The 23,938-nt window shown below is 44.5% G+C and overlaps 1 protein-coding gene across 1 annotated transcript in view; it reads left to right on the top strand.

Moving 5' to 3' along the window:
- The window catches only part of LOC126161632 (dehydrogenase/reductase SDR family member 11-like), a 57,469-nt gene that overhangs the window by 3,856 nt on the left and 29,675 nt on the right, over window positions 1–23,938 (top strand). The window contains exon 2 of the mRNA XM_049917591.1: window positions 15,668–15,830. Coding sequence (XP_049773548.1) covers window positions 15,668–15,830 — 163 coding nt within the window. The remainder of the gene's footprint in view (window positions 1–15,667; window positions 15,831–23,938) is intronic.

Raw genomic sequence — 23,938 nt, 5'->3', positions numbered from 1 at the left:
ATTTGGTCTTAACTTTGCCAAAGTGCAGCACCACCCCTCTTCACACAGCATTCGTCTATCGGACGGCAAACAGGGGTATCTGTCTCGCCCAGCAATTTCAGGGGGCGTCAAGAGAAAAAGAACCTTCAAGAAAAAAAGAACCTTGTTTCACAAGGCGCCTAGCAACCAGCGCACGCTGATCTATCATTATTCACATTGTTTTGAAACGTATCCCTTTTAGTGTTTGAACATTTTTCAACGCATTCTAAGTTGATTTCTGAATGCACCATAAGATAATTTTCGAATGAGTGATGTCTCTGCCAGGGGAATCCCTGCCGCATCTAGAAATAAAAAACTTTCCCGCAGCCACATAAACCGGAACGGGTGAATACCAATAGCTGTTTGTTTATGTGGTTGACTGGGTGTTTGAAAGATCAGTGTTGTTCTAATTATTAGCGAAATCATAGGTTCAAACTACCAGAGTAGAAACAAACGCCTAACAGGAATAACAGATAAGAAATATTACAATTTAATCGTCTCGTTGTGTCCAATAAATTGAAAATTTGACAGAAAAGTTTTGTAAGATCGCTATACAACTAAGTGCCAGTTGTACAGGCCCCGGTTAGAACCCGCTTAAGTTCCATTCTCGAAATAGCACGGAAATCGCATGGTATGAACACGTAATAACGCCTAACTAGAAAATAAACGCAGGATAACTGAACCGGTCGTTCTGGCGGGGTTGGTGAAGTTAACTGGAGAGTAATTTTTGACAGCGGCAGGGGTAGTTACAGAATTAGTGATGACAAGATTGTTTGTTAGAACGAGGAAGGAGAAGAAATGAGGGATCACACGACTTACGTGGAAGAATATAACGATTCTAAATTTGCATAAAAATTTCGCACTGCCACCTTTCGATATCTTGCTTGAGAAACTAAAGCGTGTGAATGAAATGTCGAACTACTTTCTAACATAAAACTTCTTGCTTTTATTAGGTCAAACAGACATTTGACTTTGGTACTTCGTGAATTTGCTGCAATATTAGAAAGGCCTATTTCGTTTTATCTAGCAGACAGTGACAAAATAAACGCAATCAAATCGAGAAACTACACCAGTCTTGGGTACTATTCGTATTAACAGCTTTTTCAGTATTAGAAAACAACATTTCGATTTCTCATGTAGCAATCCATTTGACGAACTTTGATGAAGTAATAGATTCTTTCGCAGAAAGGAAAGCAAGCCGTTTAAAGCTGTTGCAAGATTAGAGAGAAATAATGCTGGGATCTAAGGGCTGAAGAAATGTGTACTGTCTTGCTTGTCTCTTGTCTTTACTGGTTTTATGTTTCATATACTTCATTTTGTGTGACACAAAAGAGAACGTTATTAGCTAATAGCCAATAAAGTGATAAATTTTCTGAGGACATCTTATTTTCCCGGCTACAAGTAATGCCTCGCAGTAATTTATTGTGAGATTTTTTTTAAGGAGGTTGGTTGTTAAACAGGGCGACTGTGAGCAGGAGAGGCACCACAGGACGTTTTTAATTTCCACTGTCCTGAATATAGTTTCGATGGCTTCCATTACAAAATATACACGTCTGGATTCCACAGAGCGAAATATAGTTATGTGCGACAGAAGGCGCATTGCACTGCACTTTGGCATACTTGAGTCCAAATAACATGTCTTACATTTCCTCGAAGATGTGCGTTTTATACATAAAGCTTTTCAGAAAAATGTGCGCTACAAAATGAACGTGCTTTTGAAAAATAATTTTTTTTTAAATTTTGACGTCCTATCGGAAACGTTTGATTGAGGGGGGGGGGGGGCACTATCCAGTTTTTGCCCCGGGTCGGCTCAAAGTTCATTTCATAGGCAGTTTATTTTCAATGGCTAGGATCGCGAGGCTAGACAGATGTTCTTGAAATCAAATAGATTTTAATTAATTTCGGTTTCCTGAAGCTCCGTTCGCAGCTTACAGATGTCGTCAGCAATGTACAGTATATGCTTAAAGTTGTATACTAATGTTAGTAAAAGCTTCTTGCAAATCATGCTTGCACAGGTGTTGTAACAGGGAAAACACACTTGATTTTTTATTGTCTTCCGTTACTAACTTTTTTAATATGGAGAGTTCCAGGCAAAAATCAACTACATTCAAGTCTTTCAAATATTTTCGTGATAGATCGGCTCCATTTTTCTGCAGATTCTCAGTCGACATATTTAAAAATATGTGGCCATTGGGGAAGGCAAAATTTTCGTGTAGACTCTTTGCGTTCTCTTTCTTGTTTCAACTTGTGTTATAATTTTCTCAAATACTACTTTTATATTGTCCATAACATTACTGCATATCCGACTCATCAGCTTCCAATTTTTCTAGTATTCGCCATGTGATATATACTCCAATCTTTCCATCAACTTCTATAAAATCAATAAAGCTATCCTTTGTTTCACACCCAGTTTCCGTTATTTTCACTTAACGAATCACTTGACTCATTTGTTCTGTGTGAGATACACCTGCAGTGCAGCCAAACATGATGGTGAAATAGTTGGTCACCTCGATCTCACTGATAATGGTATTTCGGAATATGTTTGTCATTATATCGATGATTTCATTGTGTATTGTCTTCGACAAATAGGATACATTTCCCCTATTTACGTGATCTAATTTGTTCTTGAGAGTAAGATTGTATTTGGTGAGCAGAATTATCAAATTAAGAAATCATCATTGACTAGGTTGAGAAACGTTTTCAGTGAGATCACTCGATGTTTCTTTGGAACATCTAAAATAAATACAGTTTGTGGCAAGATCTATGGTTGCGTCCATTATTACATGCAGAATACGTCTCCATTTTTCTTTCTCAATCTCGCGATCGATGCCCTGACATGATTTCATTTGCTGCAGACGGGTTTTCCTTTCAATAAAAGATTCTTTATGTGTTTGTGATGCTTCACGCTCAGATAATTTTTCTAAAGATTTTTCCGAATTCATCAGACCCTCCCTACACAATGCTGATGCAGAAAAGCTGCCGTATAGCTTGCAGGCAGTACAGTAAGTTGCATTTTTTGCTTTCGAATACACAAGCCAGGATCTTTTAATATTTTCCTGATTTTCCATTGTTCCGAAACACATATATGTCAGACGCCTACACTTGCGTTCAATGGACCTAACGACTATGTTTTCTGAAAGTTTATCATTTAGCAATGCAGCTTGTTTGCTGATGAATGACCTTTGTTGATCTGTAATTTTTTCGTGTTCCGGCCATATACCTGGGTCCATTACATCTGTAATTTTGTCTTTACTACCTGTCTGCAATAAGTCAGCAGTTCTAGCTCTACGTCATCTTCCTGCTGAGATAATACGGACGATAAAGACTGTTTATCATCGTGTGAGACCTGAACCTTTGACTGTTCAGTCGAATTATCGTGTATGTCAAGATTACAAGAAATGTTCGAAAAACCTGAAATCATAGTATCAGGAGTATCAGAGGAGCTTAATGATGAGCCTGCTCCATGAAGTCATCTTCTCATTTTAGAAGTCGATTTATTTATTTCTTCAATTTTATCCTTAGTTCTTTTTCTGTTTTGATCCCCAGAAAGATTCTTTCTTGATACGCTCATCATTTGTTCTCTACTGCACAAAAATGTAAATAAATTTACTTTTTTACACTAACTTATCGTTATTGCATACAAAATCATGATCATTATTGTGTGTCTCTATATACATACATCGAAAAAAGTTTTGCATACCCTCGGTTCCGAGAGTTCCGGAACCAGTACAGAAAATTGGAACAGAGATCAACATAAACATCATTTGCGCCCTTTTTATTGCTCATGAAAACCACACATTGCATGTTGTACCAGCAAACAGCAAGACCTTCATAGGTGGTGTTCCAGACTGCTGTACACACCGGAACCTCTAATACCCAGTAACACGTCCTCTTGCATTGACGCGTGCCTATATTCGTCGTGGCATACTATCTACAAGTTCATCAAGGCACTGTTGGTCCAGATTGTCCCACTCCTCAACGGCGATTCGGCGTAGATTCCTATGAGTGATTGGTGGGTCACATCGTCCATAAACAGCCCTTTTTAATCTACCACAGGCATGTTCGATAGGGTTCATGTCTGGAGAACTTGCTCGCCACTCTAGTCGAACGATGTTGTTATCCTGAAGGAAGTCATTCACAAGATGTGCACGATGGGGTGCGAATTGTAGTCCACGAAGACGAATGCCTCGTCAGTACGCTGCCGATATGGTTGCACTATCATCCGGAGGATGGCATTCACGTATCGTAAAGCCGCTACGGCACCTTCCATGACCACCAGCGACGTACGTCGACCTCACATAATGTCACCCCAAAACAGCAGGGCACCTCCACCTTGCTGCACGCGCTGGACAGTGTGTCTAAGGGGTTCAGCCTGCCCGGGTTGCCTCCAAACACGTCTCCGACGATTGTCTGGCTGAATGCGTATGCGACTCTCATCGGTGAAGAGAACGTGATGCCAATCCTGAGCGGTCCATTCGGCATGTTTTTGGGCCCATCTGCACCGCGTCGCATGGTGTGGTTGCAAAGATGGACCTCTCCATGGACGTCGAGAGTGAAGTTGCGCATCATGGAACCTATTGCGCACAGCTTGAGTCGTAACACGACGTTCTGTGACTTCACGAAAAACATTATTCAACATGGCGGCGTTACTGCCAGGGTTCAAAAAAAAAATGGCTCTGAGCACTATGGGACTTAACTGCTGTGTTCATCAATCCCCTAGAACATAGAACTACTTAAACCTAACTAACCTTAGAACATCACAAACACCCATGCCCGAGGCAGGATTCGAACCTGCGACAGCAACGGTCGCGCGGTTCCAGACTGTAGCGCCTAGAACCGCCCGGCCACTGTCAGGGTTCCTCCGAGCCATAATCCATAGGAACGGTCATCTTTGGGCGGGTTGAGCGACATGTCTGAACAGTCAAAGGGGCTGTGTCTGTGATACAATATCCACAGACAACGTCTATCTTCAGGAGTTCTGGGAACCGGGGTGCAGCAAAACGTTTTTTGATATGTGTATAATATATGTTTTTTATTAATATCATACATGCAGTTTTCATTGTAGCCTATTTGGAGCCAGTTATAATAACTCGTGGTAAATCCGCAGATAGCTGTCGGTGGAATAGGCTAACTAGGGGCGCACATTGTATGACGGCATTTTATTCTCCGGTTAGCTATCCCTGGAACAACGTACCCGCCAGTTAGGCTGACATCAAAAGTAGAGCACACTGCGTAGGTAATACTGAGTACGTCATTCGTATTTAAAGCCCCTATTACGCGGTACATCTATGAAATACAAATCTGGAGTAGCGCGCCTAGTGTACACGTCTGGAACTGCGGAGTGGTTCACGTCTAACGATTACACAATACATATGGCACGTTCATGGCGTGAATCTGCGCATGTTGACCAGAAGAACGTACGAAACTAGAAGGGCAATGAATGATTTCTTATAAAGCCATAATAACAGCCACATAAATAACACAAATGCTTTTCGCAGTAAGAGCCTGCTGGGATGAGTGCATTTTTTATTATGGTAGGGTGCCTCAAGGAAAGCAAGAGGGTTACTCCATCGCCTCGTCCTCTTGACCTCACACCCCACTGCGTTCGCAGTTTCGCCAGCACGGCCATGGATACTCTACGGATTTGCAAAGAAAGGACACGGAAATCCTCTTGGAGACTGCACTTTCCGTACTGTGTACGATTTCGAAACCCTGAAACATTGGGAGAAAAGAGAAAACAAAGAAATAAGCACATTGTGGCTGCAAACTGGGCTCTACACAAGAAACCTACAGTGGCCGTATATCAGACCTACTGTGCGGTGCTGTGACCTGAGTTTTATCACATTTATGTGCTTATTTCTTTCCGTTCACATCGTTTCAATGTCAGAATCAAGAAGCGGGCGTCCGCAGACGCGTGCTGTGCGAGAGAAGTCGGTCTGCAGCCAGGGCATTGCACTGAAAGGGTAGGCTCGTGAATATTGCAGTAATGCCAGGTAGTAATTCGAACGAGAGAAAAACAAAGGTGGACTCTTGCTACGTCTACCTAACGTCGTTGACAGAACCGTGGAGCCATCAAAAATAACCACTGTTTTGAGAATAGGGAAGGCACAATATAGAGCAGAAGAAAGTGAAGCTGTACCACCTCACCTTCGCATTCGAGGAGAAAAGAAGCAATGCGAGAAGCTTTTGAATAATATAGATGGTTTTCAGGGAGATGCAATTCGTCGTCATATTTATGGTTACTATTCGAGAAAGGAACATCCGACCCTCGATAAACTGAAGGCCTCCTTGGAAGAACTTTCAGACGCAGCAAATCGTCACTGTGAAATGTGGTGCACGGCTTCGGCTGTAAATATAAAAAAAAGTTAATAAAATAAAGTTAATAATGGAGAGAGATGACATTCTAGCGACGTCGATTTTTCAGAGCAATATAAAACGAAAATTTTGATAACATTGTTTGGCTAGATAAAACATGGGTAAATTCAAGCCATTCAATGAGCACTGGCTGGACAAATCATTCAATGACTGGCACCATGCCTCAACCCACTGGAATAGCAAACTGATTCTTCTCCATGCAGGTAGGTCTACACGGTTTATGGAAAACTGCATATTGATATTTAGATTTAAAAAAGGCCTATCGCCACGAGAAATGAACGCAGAAACATTTCAGCGGTGGTTTAAGGATTCGCTCTTGAAGAACTTGAGCAAGCCCTCAGTAACAGTTATGGGCAACGCCTCCACTATCCTTGACAAGGCGCCTACAGTTGCTTCCAAGAAGCAAGACAGTATCGACAGGCTACAACGAAGAAACGTTCCCTAACCAGACGACTGTAGAAATCGTTTCTTCTGTGTACTTACTCCTTCAGCCGACCACTGCTACTCTTGCCATAATTTGGTAGCGTCCATCCAGGAGTCCATCTATGCCCTGGCTCAGTCCCGTCGTTCAGTGTTGTTTTCTGTGGACCCCAGAACACGTCGGCACTCCAGGCAATGAACTTGCCGCCAGGCTGACCAAACAGGCAACGCGGAAACCGCTTCTGAAGATGGGCATCTCTGAACCTAACCTGCGTTTTGACTTACGCAGTAGTGTTTTTCGGCTTTGGGAGACGGAATGGCATAACAGTACACACAGCAAACTGCGTGTCATTAAAGAGACTACGAATATGTGGAAGTCTTCCATGCGGGCCTCTCGCAAGGAATCATTTCTCCTCTGCCGGCTCCGCATTGGCCACGCTTGGGCGACCCACGGCTACCTCCTGCGCCGTGGAGACCCGCCTGAGTGTCGGTGCGGCGCCCGGTTGACAGTGGCCCATATTCTGGTGCACTGTCCCACTTTGACTGCCCAGCGACGAAATCTTGGGTTACCGGACTCGTTGCCGCTAATTTTATCTGACAACCCCTCATCGGCTGATTTAGTTTTAGGTTATATCATTTGATCTAAGTTTTAGCGCATGTACTTTTTCCCTCTGTGTCCTCCACCCTAGTGCTTCTAGGGTGGAGGTTTTAATGTGTTGCAGAGTGGCTGGCTTCTCCTTTTTTATTCTCATGGTCAGCCAGCCACGGTAAGCTGCTTTGTCGGTTTAATCTCTCCATCCTGTTTCTTGCGTTTCTGTGGTTTCCTTGTCCCATTTTCTCCATTTACATGTTTTTTTCCCTTCATCGTTCTTGTGGTTTTTCCTTTCATTCCGTTTGAGTTATCAGTCTCGTTTGTTTTATTCTCACACTTTTGACATTGTTTCATGCGGAACGAGGGACTGATGACCTCGTAGTTTGGTCCCTTTCCCCCTTTTTTAAACCAACCAACCAAACATGTCTTCCACATTTTTCTCTATAAGAAACATCGCCTCTGTCTTTCATTTCAGCCATCCTGTGTGTTGTGGGAGCACAATAGTTTACATTGTGCTATGTCCAGCCTTCTGTGAGAGCCAATAGATCGAAACATGTTAATGCCAGTTTAACACCTTACACAGACCTCTAAATCATGATATAAAAACAAAAATGTATGGTTATGTATACAGTTGCAGTCATACACTGCATCGATGTGTTACAGCAAAAAAAATGTATCAAATAGCTTACGAAACAACAACAATGCAAGTACCCTCTCCCTGTAGCTGATAGTCGATATGGTCTTCCTCCATAAAGGCAACATAACTTTACGCGGCTCTGTGGAAGTGATTTCGATCACTGGTCGCCTGCTCCAGCAGACCAATACATGTGTATTTAATAGGATTATCACATATAGTCGATGTCAGCATACGGACGGTATTTGTTTTCCCGATAAATTGGAAGCGAGAACGAGGTAAAGTCTTACTGAGTTCTCTACCATGTAACGCTAGCGAAATTTTTATAGTTCGTAGTTTTACAAGTGACGAGGAGAGAGAGTGTGAGAGAGAGTAAAAGACTGTGCGCCAACGAAGACTTGGACACCATGACACTGTCGTATTTCTGGAGTAATAACGACAGGAACATGATGAAGGAGATTTGGACACTTACAGAGGGATAACTTATAGACGTCATTCGATATCGATGAATTGTGGATATTATGCTTCTGAATTTCTTTGTGCGGTCCGTGCATATTCTGCATGGTTGCGAAATTCCTTCTCTACCTTAGTGTACTATTATTATCGTCGTGGTAGCTCTCTGTCAGCCTTCTAACTAATGGAACAGTGCTGTCGGATCGTGATAGGATTTTGAAAGAATTGTGAGGTCTATAACTTGGCGGGGGCATCTCTTTCTTGTCGAAATCAGGTAGATTCAATTGCTATATATATCAAAGACTGGAAGAATCGTGAGAATACGGCAGATAAGCGATAATTTGGCGAAAGGGTTGTTGAGAGGTGAGCTCTGAACTGTTTCTTCTAAGTACTGTTCGCAAACATATTACAGTATCTCACCATCTGATGAGAAAATTTGGGGCTAATACGAAAGTTTCCACAGAGAGAAAATCAGCAGCTGAAGTTCTGTTTTTGTTTTCTCGGTAAATAAGAGAGGACGCTTTTACGTGAATTTTGTGTGTCTAAGAGGATGGACTGACATCTTAATAGGTACACTAAATTTACATTTACATCGTAAGCCATCGTACAGCCGGAATCCTTAAACCATCCTTCACACCTACAAAACCTTAATCTGTCTCATCCTTTGCTATGCCAGAATCACCTGGATTTCTGCCCTCGAAATCCTCAATCACTATGCACTCTTTCAGTGTCCGCCTCCCAGTCCCCACGCAGATCCTATCCTCATCCCCTTCCCACATATTCTCCTTTCCCTCGAATACATCTGCACTCTGTACATGATCTGCTGACCTGATCCCCCCACCACCACCACCTGATGTCTCCTATCCTGTCTATCCTCCATCTGTTGCCGCACCTTTACCGTTGTGTCCCATCCTCTCTCCACCTCCACACCCTTCACCTCCTTTACCAACTTGGTTGATGAACTTTGCCCTGACATCTACCCATCCTACCACCCTAACCCACTTCCCCCCCTCCTAAGGGCCCCTCTCCCCTCCTTTTCCCTTCCCCTGAGCGGTTTTTTTACTTCCTCCTATGACCCCTCCCTATCCAGCACACCCCTTCTGCATCTCTGCACTCCCTCATAGCTTGCTTTCCCTCTCCCTCTCCCACCCCACCAGCCACATGCCACTTGGTGCGCCATCTGACCCCCTTTCATTCCATCCCACCCTCCACCACTGCCTCCTCTCCTTTCCCCTCTCTTCCCTTCTCTCAGGCCTCCCCTCCTTTGACAGACCCTCCTGGCAGTTTTTATGTCCGCCTTGCCTCATGCAGTGGTTTTAATAGTGCCGTCGTTCAGGTGTGGATTTTTAATACTGTGGCCAACGTTTACCTACTGCTTGTGACTTCGGTGTGTTTTAAGTCCTATGCACTTCATAAACTGTGTTTTTATCTTTATGCGCCCTTTTCATTAACTGTCTCTCTCCATGAGTCTCTGTGTAAGTGTGTATTTTAACCCCCAAAGTCTCTCCCCATATTATCTGTGTTCCCTTTTTTATTGCCTTTTCTATACAAATCGTTTCATCTTCTTTCATATCTGTAATGTCCCTAGGCCAAAGAGCAGCAGATTGTGTCGCTGCCACCCCCCCCCCTCCCCCCCTGTCCATATGGAGCAGGGGAATGAAATCACAATAAAGAAAAAAAAAACAGCCTCAGTAAGCACCTGAAGATGACGAGCAGCTATCTCGTTGAAATATTGTGCAGTTTCCATGACATTATCTGACGCAACGCGAGTGAACCAATGAAGCAGTTATTATGTGGAGAAGCTGTCAGACAGCACGCTTTGAGACACCAGCTAAACCCGGTGGGCAGAACAGGTAATTAGGATTGTGGAAAGGGACAAATAAGGTTGGGGTCAGTTTCACCTTCTAATTGTAATTTAATAACATATTTACAACCAAAGCGGCACATAGCTGAACCTTTACCAAATACAACTCTTTCACAGCTGAAGGCCTCCAAGCAAGCAGTCTTAAAAAATAAACAAGATAAAAACCCAAATAAAATAGCAATAAAGTAATTAAAAAATCTAGCACAGCTAGGTGGAAAGCCTCAAGGCAAAGTAGATAGACCAAACATATGCCAGGTGCAATACAAATGGCTGAAGGCCACAATTAAGTTTCAAAATTTTAGAATATTATTACCATAATCTTTTAAAAGGCAGAAGGCCATAATGTTTAAGCTTGAAAGATAATTTGAAGAATAAGGTTACAAGACCGAAAGCCCACAGTTAATTTTGCAAATTTGTTTTTTTGAAAAAAAAGGAAAAATAACCATAAGCCTTAAATTTTAAGTAGTTGAAAACAGATAATTAAACACCGGTGGTAAAGGCAATAAAGACAACGGCACTTAGAAGCCTCCAGGGAGGTCGGTCTGCCCTCGTTCACTTAAGCGACACAGATGGTGAGCCCAAGTATACTTGATCCGTCGGAACCTAACCAGGGGACAGCCACCGACCCACTGACACAACGAGTTGCTTCCTGTCAATCAGTACATGAGAACTCAAACAGAAAAGGTTACCAACGTGATAATCCACAATGGAGTATGTATTAGCTGTCAAAATTACACACCACACACAGGTGAGGAAAGGATGCTGCCTGAAATTACGTTAGTGGCCAGGGCAGGTAACCACAACACTAACGGCCACAAGGCAGAAAATTCCACTGGTGCACTCGAATTGTAGTCAACCAAAATAGTTAATTGCGACGTATGGCGGCTAAATTTCAGCAGTAGAAACACTCAGTGTTGCTCACAGGAAAACTTCCCCAACAGCAAACCACCGAAACGAACCGCCACATCATGAATGGACGTGGCTTGGGCAGTTGAAACCACTACTCAACTTTGACGTCCTGGGTCGGTGAACCAGGAAGCTCGTAGCGATCGGACAGCTCCACACACTCTCCGACACTGCGCAGGGACCGCTAGTGGTCTCAGCCGACTGCACCGCCCGGAGATATCTTCCCTCGTCCGCAGCAACCGACCGACTCACTTCAGAATGCCGACAACATCTAAAATAGTCGTCAGTGGAAATAACGCCAACTACACACACAACCTGACAAACACTTGCACAAAAACCTGAACGATACACAACAGTAACTAAGCACGCATGAAGACAAATCGTGAGTCGATGCACACACATACACACACACACACACACACACACACACACACACACACACACACACACAGAGAAGACTCATGAACTATCGGTGAGACAAAACGCGTCGTCCGGTAGGACGACCGACCGACGATCCACCAAGAACGTGGCCCGGCTCAAGTGATGCGTGGCGGCAATGGTCGGGCGAGCCATGTCGAGGGAGACCTCACTGCTGTTCCAACCCTACTGCGCTAGTGCCGCATTGCAACTCCCGACTGGCAGGTCTGGCCTGTACTCCAGACACATTCCAACTGTCTGGTCGACCCGAACTCGCAACCCGAACTCACTTACTACAGAGAACGACCGGGAAGTAATAGCAGTCGAGCAAACGTACTACGAGAGGGAATATATCGATACGCGATGCTAACGCCGCTCACGGTCAGGGAAAGCAGCATCTCAATGTCAGTAGTAATTTAAATTAACATAGTGAGGTGGAAGTACGTTAAAAACAGGGTGTAAAATAGATGATGGCGAGAACACGAGCCACACACGGCTCACACTTACCTAGTTTATTAATAACAGAAGCCAGGAAATCAGAGCACATGAGCATAATAAAAACAAAAGGGCATATTACTTCCACTTGAATGCAACAAATACACATGAACTTGACCTACAACATAAAATGCCAACCCAGTAAAATTTCTGGCCCTTAAAATAGAGGGAGCTTTGCAAGAACAGGAGATCACAACACACAAAAAATGGTTCAAAGGGCTCTGAGCACTATGGGACTTAACTTCGAACGACATCAGTCCCCGACAACTTAGAACTACTTAAACCTAACTCACCTAAGGACATCACACACATCCATGCCCGAGGCAGGATTCGAACCTGCGACCGTAGCGGTCGCGCGGTTTCACAACACACATCAAGAAGACTTCGCCTAAATAGCTATACAAGCTATAAGGGATAATAATGGAATAGACGAGCTAGGCACCAGTTCAGATGACAATTTATAAATAAAATACAAATGAGAGCTGCCAAAAAGAGCTAAAGTTAATATTAATTCCGTCAATTAACTAAACAATACAGAAGGATGCATATGCTGTGCTGGTGTACAGAGAAGAACTATAGGTTCAACAAAACCAAACACTAGGCCAACCGACTAGGTGCTCCTGTAAGACAGTAGATTTAAGCACATCTCGACAATATTACAAGAACACAGTCCAAGAACTAATTCACATAAATCTTCAACAACTGAATCAAATGGTTCAAATGGCTCAGAGCACTATGAGACTTAACATCTAAGGTCATCAGTCCCCTAGAACTCAGAACTACTTAAAGCTAACTAACCTAAGGACATCGCACACATCCATGCGCGAGGCAGGACTCGAACCTTCGATCGTAGCGGTCGTGCGGTTCCAGACTGAACAACTGAAACACATTTCAGCCAAACACAGTCAAGCCTTGCAAATCACGGAACCCTCCAACCGTTAGGACTGCTTCAACTTCAGTCATAACCAGCATGCAAGCGACGGCACAACTTACGTTTTCGTCAAGAACTACCCGCATGACACTCCTCTGGCGCACCGCCACTCACGAGCGCATACCACGGGTAGCATCCACTTGTGTATCGTCAGGTCAACCTCCACTGGACGCCAGACGCGTAACCTGCACCCACCCGGAACAGGAACCGATGTCCGAGCATTCGTAACAAGATTCGTTGGCTACTATCGCAGGCCTTGATTCGACCACACTGCTGCAGTGCTGGCCAGGTGAATCGCAACCCTTCCCACACTACTCAAACCATATCAGTTGCTCACTTACTGACCGTAGCTCTTCACAGACTGTCTCCCTCTCTGGCCAAGGCTTCTTGCAGCTCGAGCGTGGCGAACTCTGGGTGACTGGGTGCCAGGTAAACACATCTTAATGGGACCGAATTCAACATGCCGTAAATCGCGACACAATTGCTTTAAACGAAAAATCCATTTTGTATATTCTACACATATTCTATACTAAAAAAATTTCTTTATCCTCTACTACTATGCCGTGTCATGTACTTTGTTCAAGTGCATACTCTAGTACATTATCGTTATTTTGTGAGTTCATTACATTGTGGCCACCAGTTTATAATTGCTTCTGACGAATTTCGTTTCTGTTCTTGAAAGTGACTTCAATGCATTTTTTTCATTTTTTTCCTCTTATAAACTATTTTTTTCATACTGGTAGTCAAATCGTACGTGTTGGAGGTGTTGGAGGAAGAAATTACTCTCAGTTAAGTAAAGTAAAAGTTAAAAGTAGCTTGACAGTATAAGCTGTTGTGTTTTTGAAATGCACTACTTTCTGGTAACAAGTGGTTCACTATGTAGTGGTAGGAAACATTGTCCGCTTCATTACTTGCTTCGTCTTATGGTATTTTCGTTTTGTTATTAAGTGTAAATAAACTTCTAAGACAGCATAACTGAAATTGCACTCTTGTGGATTGACACTCTTTTCAGCCAACCCCTTCAATTACACGATAAATACAAATGCGTTATCTGACATGTACAGGATGTATCACTACGATGCTAAGCGGGAATCAACGAACGACTAGGCAGGCTGCTCTCGGGAAGAACTGTCCTATCATCAAACTATTGTGTCATAAAACACGTCGTAACACTGCCAAAAAAAAGAACGCACTGGCGAGGTGTGCTTTTGACCTGCTTGTAATAACTGTCTTTTCATCAGTCATTAGATCTCCCTAAAAAGGTTGCAGTATACTGTTCGTGTACCTATGAGAAGTCATGGTTTGACGGAAAAAAATGGTTCAGTAATTCGCGTTGCACTACTTGTACACCACACTCAGGTTTTCACATAATGTAAATGCTCTAGATGTGACTCATGAGGATTTTCAAAACTGTAGCGTTACTTGTATCGTTACTGTTTACAATGCGTTGATTAGCTTGTAGAAAGCGTGGGATACTCTTTAAGACTGTTTGCAGATGATGCAGTTGTCTATAAGAAAGTAGCAATGTCAGAAGACCATACAGTTTGAAGAATGATCTGCAGTCTCTGGTAGTTGAACCTGAACGTAAATAAATGTAACATATTGCGCATACATAGGAAAAGAAAGTCGCTACTATTGATGAGAAATTGCTGGAAACAGTATCTGCCGTAAGATATCTAGAACTAATTATCCGGAGTGACGTTTGGCGGAATGATCGCATACAACAAGCAGTAGGAAAAGCAGATGTCAGAGATTCATATGAGGAATCTCACAGAAATATAACTCATCCGAGAAGGACGTGGCTTTTCAGTCGCTTCTTCGACCGATTCTTAAGTAATGTTCATCAATATAGGGTCCTCACCAGGTCGGACTGATAGAGAGAGATCAAAGGAAGAGCGGCGCGTTTCGTCAGGGGATCGTTTAGTCGGCGCGAGAGAGTTCCCAGGATACTCATCCAACTCCATTGGCAGACAAGAGAGGCGTTGTGGGTCACAGATATGTTTAGTGTTGAAATTTGGAGAAAGCACATATCAGGAAGAATCGGAGAACATATTACTTCCGGCCATATGCATCTCGAGTTATGACCCCGACGAGAAAATTCGAGAAATTAGAACCAATACAGAGATGTACCGACAATCATTCTTCCCACTCGCCATTCACGGAAGCAGTATGTAAACTGATCAACGGACACTATCGTTAGTTTTTCAGGTCTCTGTTTGATTTCGTTCACAGCTGTGTGTGTAGCAAAGGCCACTCTCACACAAGTATGAAGAGTTAAACGGCACAAAGATTTTCCCGTTCTTCTTACAAAGGCCGCTCCTCTCTCGTCAAAACCGATACGCCACATGGCACAGTGCCCGCATAAAGGGCCGAAGAGTCACACAGCTGCAGACTGCCTACAGTGGCACTGATTCCCACAAAACGGGCCAGTGGTTGCGCCGTACATGAAACAACTTGTCTAACCATCCTGTGTTAGAGCAACATATCAGTGTCGTGTTTCGCATAGTTTTGACATTATTACCTTATGAAACACTTAAAAGCGTTCTTTCTGTTTTTCCTTAGGCTCTTGAAGTGAAGGGGTCGCCGGGCAAACTGTACGCTCTTCAGGGAGACGTGGGAAAAGAAGAAAGCATCCTCTCAGCTTTCAAGTGGATTAGGGAGAACCTCAATGGAGTCGACATCCTGGTCAACAGCGCTGGTGTCGATCACGAAACTGATTTTGTATGTACGTATGCAAATGGAAAACCAAATATTTCAAATTTGAATGTATTTACATTGAATTAATTTATAAATGTCAGCCTGCTTAGCGGAGTGGTAAAGTGCTTGCCTCCCATGCAGCGGGGCGCGGGTTAGATTCTTGGCCAGATTGGAGATTTTCTCGGCTCGTGGTCTGGGTGTTGTGTTGTCCTCATCATCATTTTATCCCCACCACTAGCACGCAGGTCGTCCAGTGTGGCGTCGACTTGCACTTGGCAGCCGAACTTCGCGGACTGGACCTCCCGGCCACCAATGCCATACGCTCATTTCACTTTTCCTTATTTTTTTCAATTTATGGATGACGGGAAATGTGAAGGAATGCATTTTCAACTATAGCAAAAAGTTACAGATATTACAGCGTATATGTGCATTTTAACGTCGACAAAGAAGTACTATGAAACACCTCAAAACATGGGGGCGAATGAGACGTGTGTCGGTACTGCGACCAGAATTAACGCTTACTGGTACGGCACTTTGGTAGGGTCGGGTGCAGCCTCAAGGCCTCTCGCCCACACTCGTGTGGCAAATGGCGGGCTAGCTTCCTGAGCTGTTGTTCCACAGAAACACGATAAATGTTTAATACAATTTACATGATTCACAGAAATATTTAACCGGCCGCGGTGGCCAAGCGGTTCTAGGCGCTTCAGTCTGGAACCGCGCGACTGCTACTGTCGCAGGTTCGAATCCTGCCTCGGGCATGGATGTGTGTGATGTCCTTAGGTTAGTTAAGTTTAAGTAGTTCTAAGTTATAGGGGACTGATGACCACAGATTTTAAGTCCCATAGTGCTCAGAGCCATTTGAACCATTTTGAACAGAACTATTTCCTCTACTATGGTGTGTGAAAACTGTGGTGACAATGACATTCAGATACGTATATAACGTAAATATGGCTGGCGATTTACAAATTATGAATAGAAGGTTGAGCATTCTTCGTAGTTCATGTAACTAATTTTTAATCTGTGTTTGCCCCACAGAATATCATCAAAACAGGAAGATTGCACAGGTATTACTACTCTGTCAGAATACTTCATGGGAGCAAGCTGATTTATACACCTCAGATATTGTACGCCACGGTTATACACAACAACAGACTCTATAGGTGAGGACTGGTTACTGAAGAGCAAATTCGTTTTAGGAAAGAATATTCAACTCCTTATAATATTTTCATTTTGAAAATTGGAAATTTATGGTAAGTTCTGTGGGACCAAACTGCTAAGGTCATCGGTCCCTAGACTTACATACTACTTAATCAAACTTAAACTAACTTACGGTGAGAACAACACACAACCATGCCCAAGGGAGGACACGAACTTCCGACAGGGGGAGCCGCGTAAACCGTGGCAAGGCGTCTAAGGCCGCACGGCTATTGCGCGCGACTTTGCGTTTTGATTTCTTTATGAAATCAATGATTCTGTAACCAAGATAAACAATTTTATACTCAGTACAGTCAATTTCATGTGACCACCGAATGTATTCGATGTCAACATGCAATAACCACTCACAAACGGCATGTGACAGAACTAGCAGTGGAGGGTATATAGTGTCGTACCGGAAGGTGCAGACAATAACTCAGCCGCTGTCTTAGTGAGGAAATGGAGCGATTTATCTGACATCCGAAAGTATTTGACGACTGGCTTCCGGGCCAAGGATGGGAGCATTTCTGAAACGGCTAAATTTGTAAACTGCTCGAGTGCCATCTTGGGTAATACAGTGTGTTACAAAAAGGTACGGCCAAACATTCAGGAAACATTCCTCACACACAAATAAAGAAAAGATGTTATGTGGACATGTGTCCCGAAACGCTTAATTTCCATGTTAGAGATCATTTTAGTTTCGTCAGTATCTACTGTACTTCCTCGATTCACCGCCAGTTGGCCCAATTGAAGGAAGATAATGTTGACTTCGGTGCTTGTGTTGACATGCGACTCATTGTTCTACAGTACTAGCATCAAGGACATCAGTACGTAGCATCAACAGGTTAGTATTCATCACGAACGCGGTTGTGCAGTCAGTGCAATGTTTACAAATGCGGAGTTGGCAGATGCCCATTTGATGTATGGATTAGCACGGGGCAATAGCCGTGGAGCGGTCTTAGGGAGCACGGAAAATTCCAGCCTATGACTCGCGACTGGGGAAGACCTAGAGCGACGAGGAGATCTGCAATGCACGAGGCAATTCTTCGTGCAGTTGACGATAACCCTAATGTCAGCGTCAGAGAAGTTGCTGCTGTACAAGGTAACGCTGACCACGTCACTGTATGGAGAGTGCTACGGGAGAACCAGTTGTTTCCGTACCATGTACAGCGTGTGCAGGCACTATCAGCAGCTGATTGGCCTCCACGGGTACACTTCTGCAAATGGTTCATCCAACAATGTGTCAATCCTCATTTCAGTGCAAATATTCTCTTTACGGATGAGGCTTCATTCCAACGTGATCAAATTGTAAATTTTCACAAGCAGCATGTGTGGGCCGACGAGAATCTGCACGCAATTGTGCAATCACGTCATCAACACAGATTTTCTGTGAACGTTTGGGCAGGCATTGTTGGTGATGTCTCGATTGGGCCCCATGTTCTTCCACCTACGCTCAGTGGAGCACGTTATCATGATTTCATACGGGTTACTCTAGCTGTGCTGCTAGAACATGTGCCTTCAAGTACGACGCAACATGTGGTTCATGCACGATGGAGCTCCTGCTCATTTCAGTCGAAGTGTTCGTACGCTTCTCAACAACAGATTTGGTGACCGATGGATTGGTAGAGGCGGACCAATTCCATGGCCTCCACGCTCTCCTGGCGTCAACCCTCTTGACTTTCATTTATGGAGGCATTTGAAAGCTCTTGTCTACGCAACCTCGGTACCAAATGTAGAGACTCTTCGTGCTCGTATTGTGGACGGCTGTGATACAATACGCCATTCTCCAGGGCTGCATCAACGCATCAGGGATTCCATGCGACGGAGGGTGGATGCATGTATCCTCGCTAACGGAGGACATTTTGAACATTTCCTGTAACAAAGTGTTTGAAGTCACGCTGGTACGTTCTGTTGCTGTGTGTTTCCATTCCATGATTAAAGTGATTTGAAGAGAAGTAATAAAATGAGCTCTAACATGGAAAGTAAGCGTTTCCGGACACATGTACACACAACATATTTCCTTTCTTTGTGTGTGAGGAATGTTTCCTGAAAGTTTGGCCGTACCTTTTTGTAACACACTGTATATGTCACGCATAATAAACTAGTACTACTAAAAACCGGTGACGGGGCGACTATGGTGCAACACAGGCCATAGATGACAGGGGTGGACGACTGCCGTAGATGTGTGCACGGGTGATTAGACCTGCAACAGCTGACCCACTGACCACCCAGATGAGTCAAGGCGCTACCAACAGTGTCTCCTCAACGTCCGTCCAGCCAGTGTTGCTGCGTTTGGGCGCCCGCAGCAGGTGGGTGCTTGGTTCATGCACCAAGGCTGAGTGCCGTTCATCGGCGGCAGAGGCTGGGATCTACGCGTCAGCACCGCAGTCGGACGTCCGCTGAGTGGCTGCAGATGGCCTTTTCAGATCAATCACTTGTTTTGCTCTGTCGGAAAGTTGGCTGTTGGTGTGAAATGTCTGAAGGCAGGCAGTCTGCAGCAATCGTTAGAAGAGTCCAGGCCGGAGGAGGGAGCGTTATGGTCTGGGGAATGTTTTGGTGCCATTCTCTGGGTGATTCGTCATTGTGGAAGGCTCAACAGTTCAACACAAGTATGCATCTACTCTTCGGAACCATGTCGCCCCTCCCCCCAAATGCAGTATATTTTTCCATGGCACGATGGCAGCCTCACTAGAAATAAAAACTTTGACGTTCGCCGATGACATTGTAATTCTGTCAGAGACAGCAAAGGGCTTGGAAGAGCAGTTGAACGGAATGGACAGTGTCTTGAAAGGAGGATATAAGATGAACATCCACAAAAGCAAAACGAGGATAATGGAATGTAGTCGAATTAAGTCGGGTGATGTTGAGGCAATTAGATTAGGAAATGAGACACTTAAAGTAGTAAAGGAGTTTTGCTATTTGGGGATCAAAATAACTGATGATGGTCGAAGTAGAGAGGGTATAAAATATAGACTGGTAACGGCAAGGAAAGCATTTCTGAAGAAGAGGAATCTGTTAACATCGAGTATAGATTTAAGTGTCAGGAAGTCGTTTCTGAAAGTATTTGTATGGAGTGTAGCCATGTATGGAAGTGAAACGTGGACGATAAATAGTTTGGACAAGAAGAGAATAGAAGCTTTCGAAATGTGGTGCTACAGAAGAATGCTGAAGATTAGATGGGTAGACCACATAACTAATGAGGAAGTATTGAATAGGATTGGGGAGAAGAGGAGTTTGTGGCACAACTTGACAAGAAGAAGGGACCGGTTAGTAGGACATGTTCTGAGGCATCAAGGGATCACAAAGTTAGCATTGGAGGGCAGCGTGGAGGGTAAAAATCGTAGAGGGAGACCATGAGATTCAGAAGGATGTAGATTGCAGTAGGTACTGGGAGATGAAGGGAGCTTGCACAGGATAGATTAGCATGCAGAGCTGCATCAAACCAGTCTCAGGTCTGAAGACCACAACAGCAACAACAACAACAACTATCGAAGCTACCAACAGGACAGTACGACGAGTCACACAGCTCGCAGTGTGTCTGCGTGGTTCGAAGATAGCCGGGATGAGTTTACCATACTCCCCTGGCCCCCAAACTCTGCTGATTTAAATCGAGAATCTGTGGGCCACATCGACCTGTCCGCACTCCGAATCCTCAACCGAAAACCTAGCGCTGCTGTCCGTGGCAATGCAGTCGGCACTGCTGCACATCCCTGTCGGTATGTTCCAAATCATTGACTCTGTTCCTGCCTATCCGCGTTGCAAAAGATGGTTATTTAGGCTTCCGACAGGTGGTCACATTTATGTTACGCTGATGTATATTTTATGTAGAAAGACTTTGTAGTGAATTACGAGAAAAAAGTATAGAAGTAAATAGAGCATAGACGACATCTACTAAATCTGATTTCAGGACCCGAATGGATTTACCAAAACACTCGATTCTGTCGGATCTCTATGGAATATGTAAAGAGGACTAAAAACAGTGAGCATAAATCTATATACAGGTGTCTAAAGCTGGTCATGGTTTGAATACGGGAAATCTTTTCAGCAAAAAGATAAAATACTGTGTGTTGCCATTATTAACTCTTCTGAAACCTACACGTTGTACGTTTAAGTATTTTTCCTTTTTTTTACATATCCCCATAATTAACTCTGTATTAATTCCGTCTGTAACAATTTCTTTCTGTTTTATGCGACATCTATCCACCGCAAATTCTTCTTCATTAATTTCATTCGGCCATTTCGACTCCCCACATAAATAAATTTTTCCTTCAGCCACTCGTACATTTTAATCATGCCATTACACCAACTTAACGTTTGCCGTGTTGCTTTCCTCGATTCTTTCTCTTTTCTGGAATTTTGTTTTCTGTGTTATTAGTGTTGCCAAGCATCCTAGTGGGTTCTTTTAAGGGGAGACACGAAGCAGACAATAAACGTAAAATAAATTCTTTTGTTTCATGAAAATCTATAAAACCACGTTACTTACTTACTAGGTTTGCCGCACGAAGCGCAGTCAGTCTGTGGCTTCGTCAGTCAGCCTCCTCCATCTTCCTCGCTCCATGTATTCTTCCCCAACTTTTCCCATCACCGGTCTGTCGCCCCTGAAGCCTTTTTCCATCCCCTGCACGGTGATCTGGCCGTCTCGTCACACTGCGTGCCCACACCACTTCAGTCTCCTCTCTCTAAACACAGCCACAACGCCCAGCGATTTGTACAGCTACTTCAATTCGCTGTTTTCCCTTTCTCTGCAGTCGTCTCCAATGTCCCATAAATCTGTCTCAGAGTAACATTTTCAAACGTCAGGAGTTTTCTTTCTCTGTTTTGTGTTATAATCCAGGGTAGGTTTCATTGCTGTCCTGCAAATCCTAATTTTCGTGGATCTTGATAGAAGCTGGGACTTCAACAGCTTTCAGAATGCAAAGCTTGACCTGTTTCATGCTTGAATTCTTGCCTTTATTTCCTGGTCTCATTTCTTTCACTGAACACTGCCCCAACATACACTCCTGGAAATTGAAATAAGAACACCGTGAATCCATTGTCCCAGGAAGGGGAAACTTTATTGACACATTCCTGGGGTCAGATACATCACATGATCACACTGACAGAACCACAGGCACATAGACACAGGCAACAGAGCATGCACAATGTCGGCACTAGTGCAGTGTATATCCACCTTTCGCAGCAATGCAGGCTGCTATTCTCCCATGGAGACGATCGTAGAGATGCTGGATGTAGTCCTGTGGAACGGCTTGCCATGCCATTTCCACCTGGCGCCTCAGTTGGACCAGCGTTCGTGCTGGACGTGCAGACCGCGTGAGACGACGCTTCATCCAGTCCCAAACATGCTCAATGGGGGACAGATCCGGAGATCTTGCTGGCCAGGGTAGTTGACTTACACCTTCTAGAGCACGTTGGGTGGCACGGGATACATGCGGACGTGCATTGTCCTGTTGGAACAGCAAGTTCCCTTGCCGGTCTAGGAATGGTAGAACGATGGGTTCGATGACGGTTTGGATGTACCGTGCACTATTCAGTGTCCCCTCGACGATCACCAGTGGTGTACGGCCAGTGTAGGAGATCGCTCCCCACACCATGATGCCGGGTGTTGGACCTGTGTGTCTCGGTCGTATGCAGTCCTGATTGTGGCGCTCACCTGCACGGCGCCAAACACGCATACGACCATCATTGGCACCAAGGCAGAAGCGACTCTCATCGCTGAAGACGACACGTCTCCATTCGTCCCTCCATTCACGCCTGTCGCGACACCACTGGAGGCGGGCTGCACGATGTTGGGGCGTGAGCGGAAGACGGCCTAACGGTGTGCGGGACCGTAGTCCAGCTTCATGGAGACGGTTGCGAATGGTCCTCGCCGATACCCCAGGAGCAACAGTGTCCCTAATTTGGTGGGAAGTGGCGGTGCGGTCCCCTACGGCACTGCGTAGGATCCTACGGTCTTGGCGTGCATCCGTGCGTCGCTGCGGTCCGGTCCCAGGTCGACGGGCACGTGCACCTTCCGCCGACCACTGGCGACAACATCGATGTATTGTGGAGACCTCACGCCCCACGTGTTGAGCAATTCGGCGGTACGTCCACCCGGCCTCCCGCATGCCCACTATACGCCCTCGCTCAAAGTCCGTCAACTGCACATACGGTTCACGTCCACGCTGTCGCGGCATGCTACCAATGTTAAAGACTGCGATGGAGCTCCGTATGCCACGGCAAACTGGCTGACACTGACGGCGGCGGTGCACAAATGCTGCGCAGCTAGCGCCATTCGACGGCCAACACCGCGGTTCCTGGTGTGTCCGCTGTGCCGTGCGTGTGATCATTGCTTGTACAGCCCTCTCGCAGTGTCCGGAGCAAGTATGATGGGTCTGACACACCGGTGTCAATGTGTTCTTTTTTCCATTTCCAGGAGTGTATTTGAACTCTTTTGCTCTTTCAAAGATCTTACCATCCACATCCAGAGGTCTGTCATCATTCTCTCTACTCTGTGGTCTTATCCATATTCATCTTCAAGCCTTCTCTCATTGCCTCTTCCATTAACACTCTTTCAATCTGAACCAGATCATGCTCATTCTGTCCTGTTAAAACTACATTATCCGCATAGGTCAGGGTGTTGATCTTTCTCCCCAGCTGTATTCCTGTCTCCAAGCTTGTTACCTTCCCCAGTGCTAAACAGGAAACGGCGAGAGCCAGGCTGCTTGTCGCATTCGAGTCCTCAACTTGAACAGCTCTGACATCTTTCCATTCGCTTTCATTGTGCTTGTTGACTCTTGTAGATACGCTTCAGTTAGTTTTATAGTTTCTTGAGAATCGTCGCCCTTTCCAGATCTTGCGATGTAGCTTGCCTGTGCACACAGTCATACGCTGTTTGGATGCATAATTAAATGTAGTTGGTGAACAATTGATTTTCTCTTTCTAAATCCAGTTTTTTGGAATCCA

Source organism: Schistocerca cancellata, chromosome 2 (assembly GCF_023864275.1).
Source record: "Schistocerca cancellata isolate TAMUIC-IGC-003103 chromosome 2, iqSchCanc2.1, whole genome shotgun sequence".
Taxonomy (NCBI): Eukaryota; Metazoa; Arthropoda; class Insecta; order Orthoptera; family Acrididae; genus Schistocerca; species Schistocerca cancellata.
Note: the sequence above shows the minus strand (reverse complement) of the source record. Positions and strands in the feature narration are given on the sequence as shown.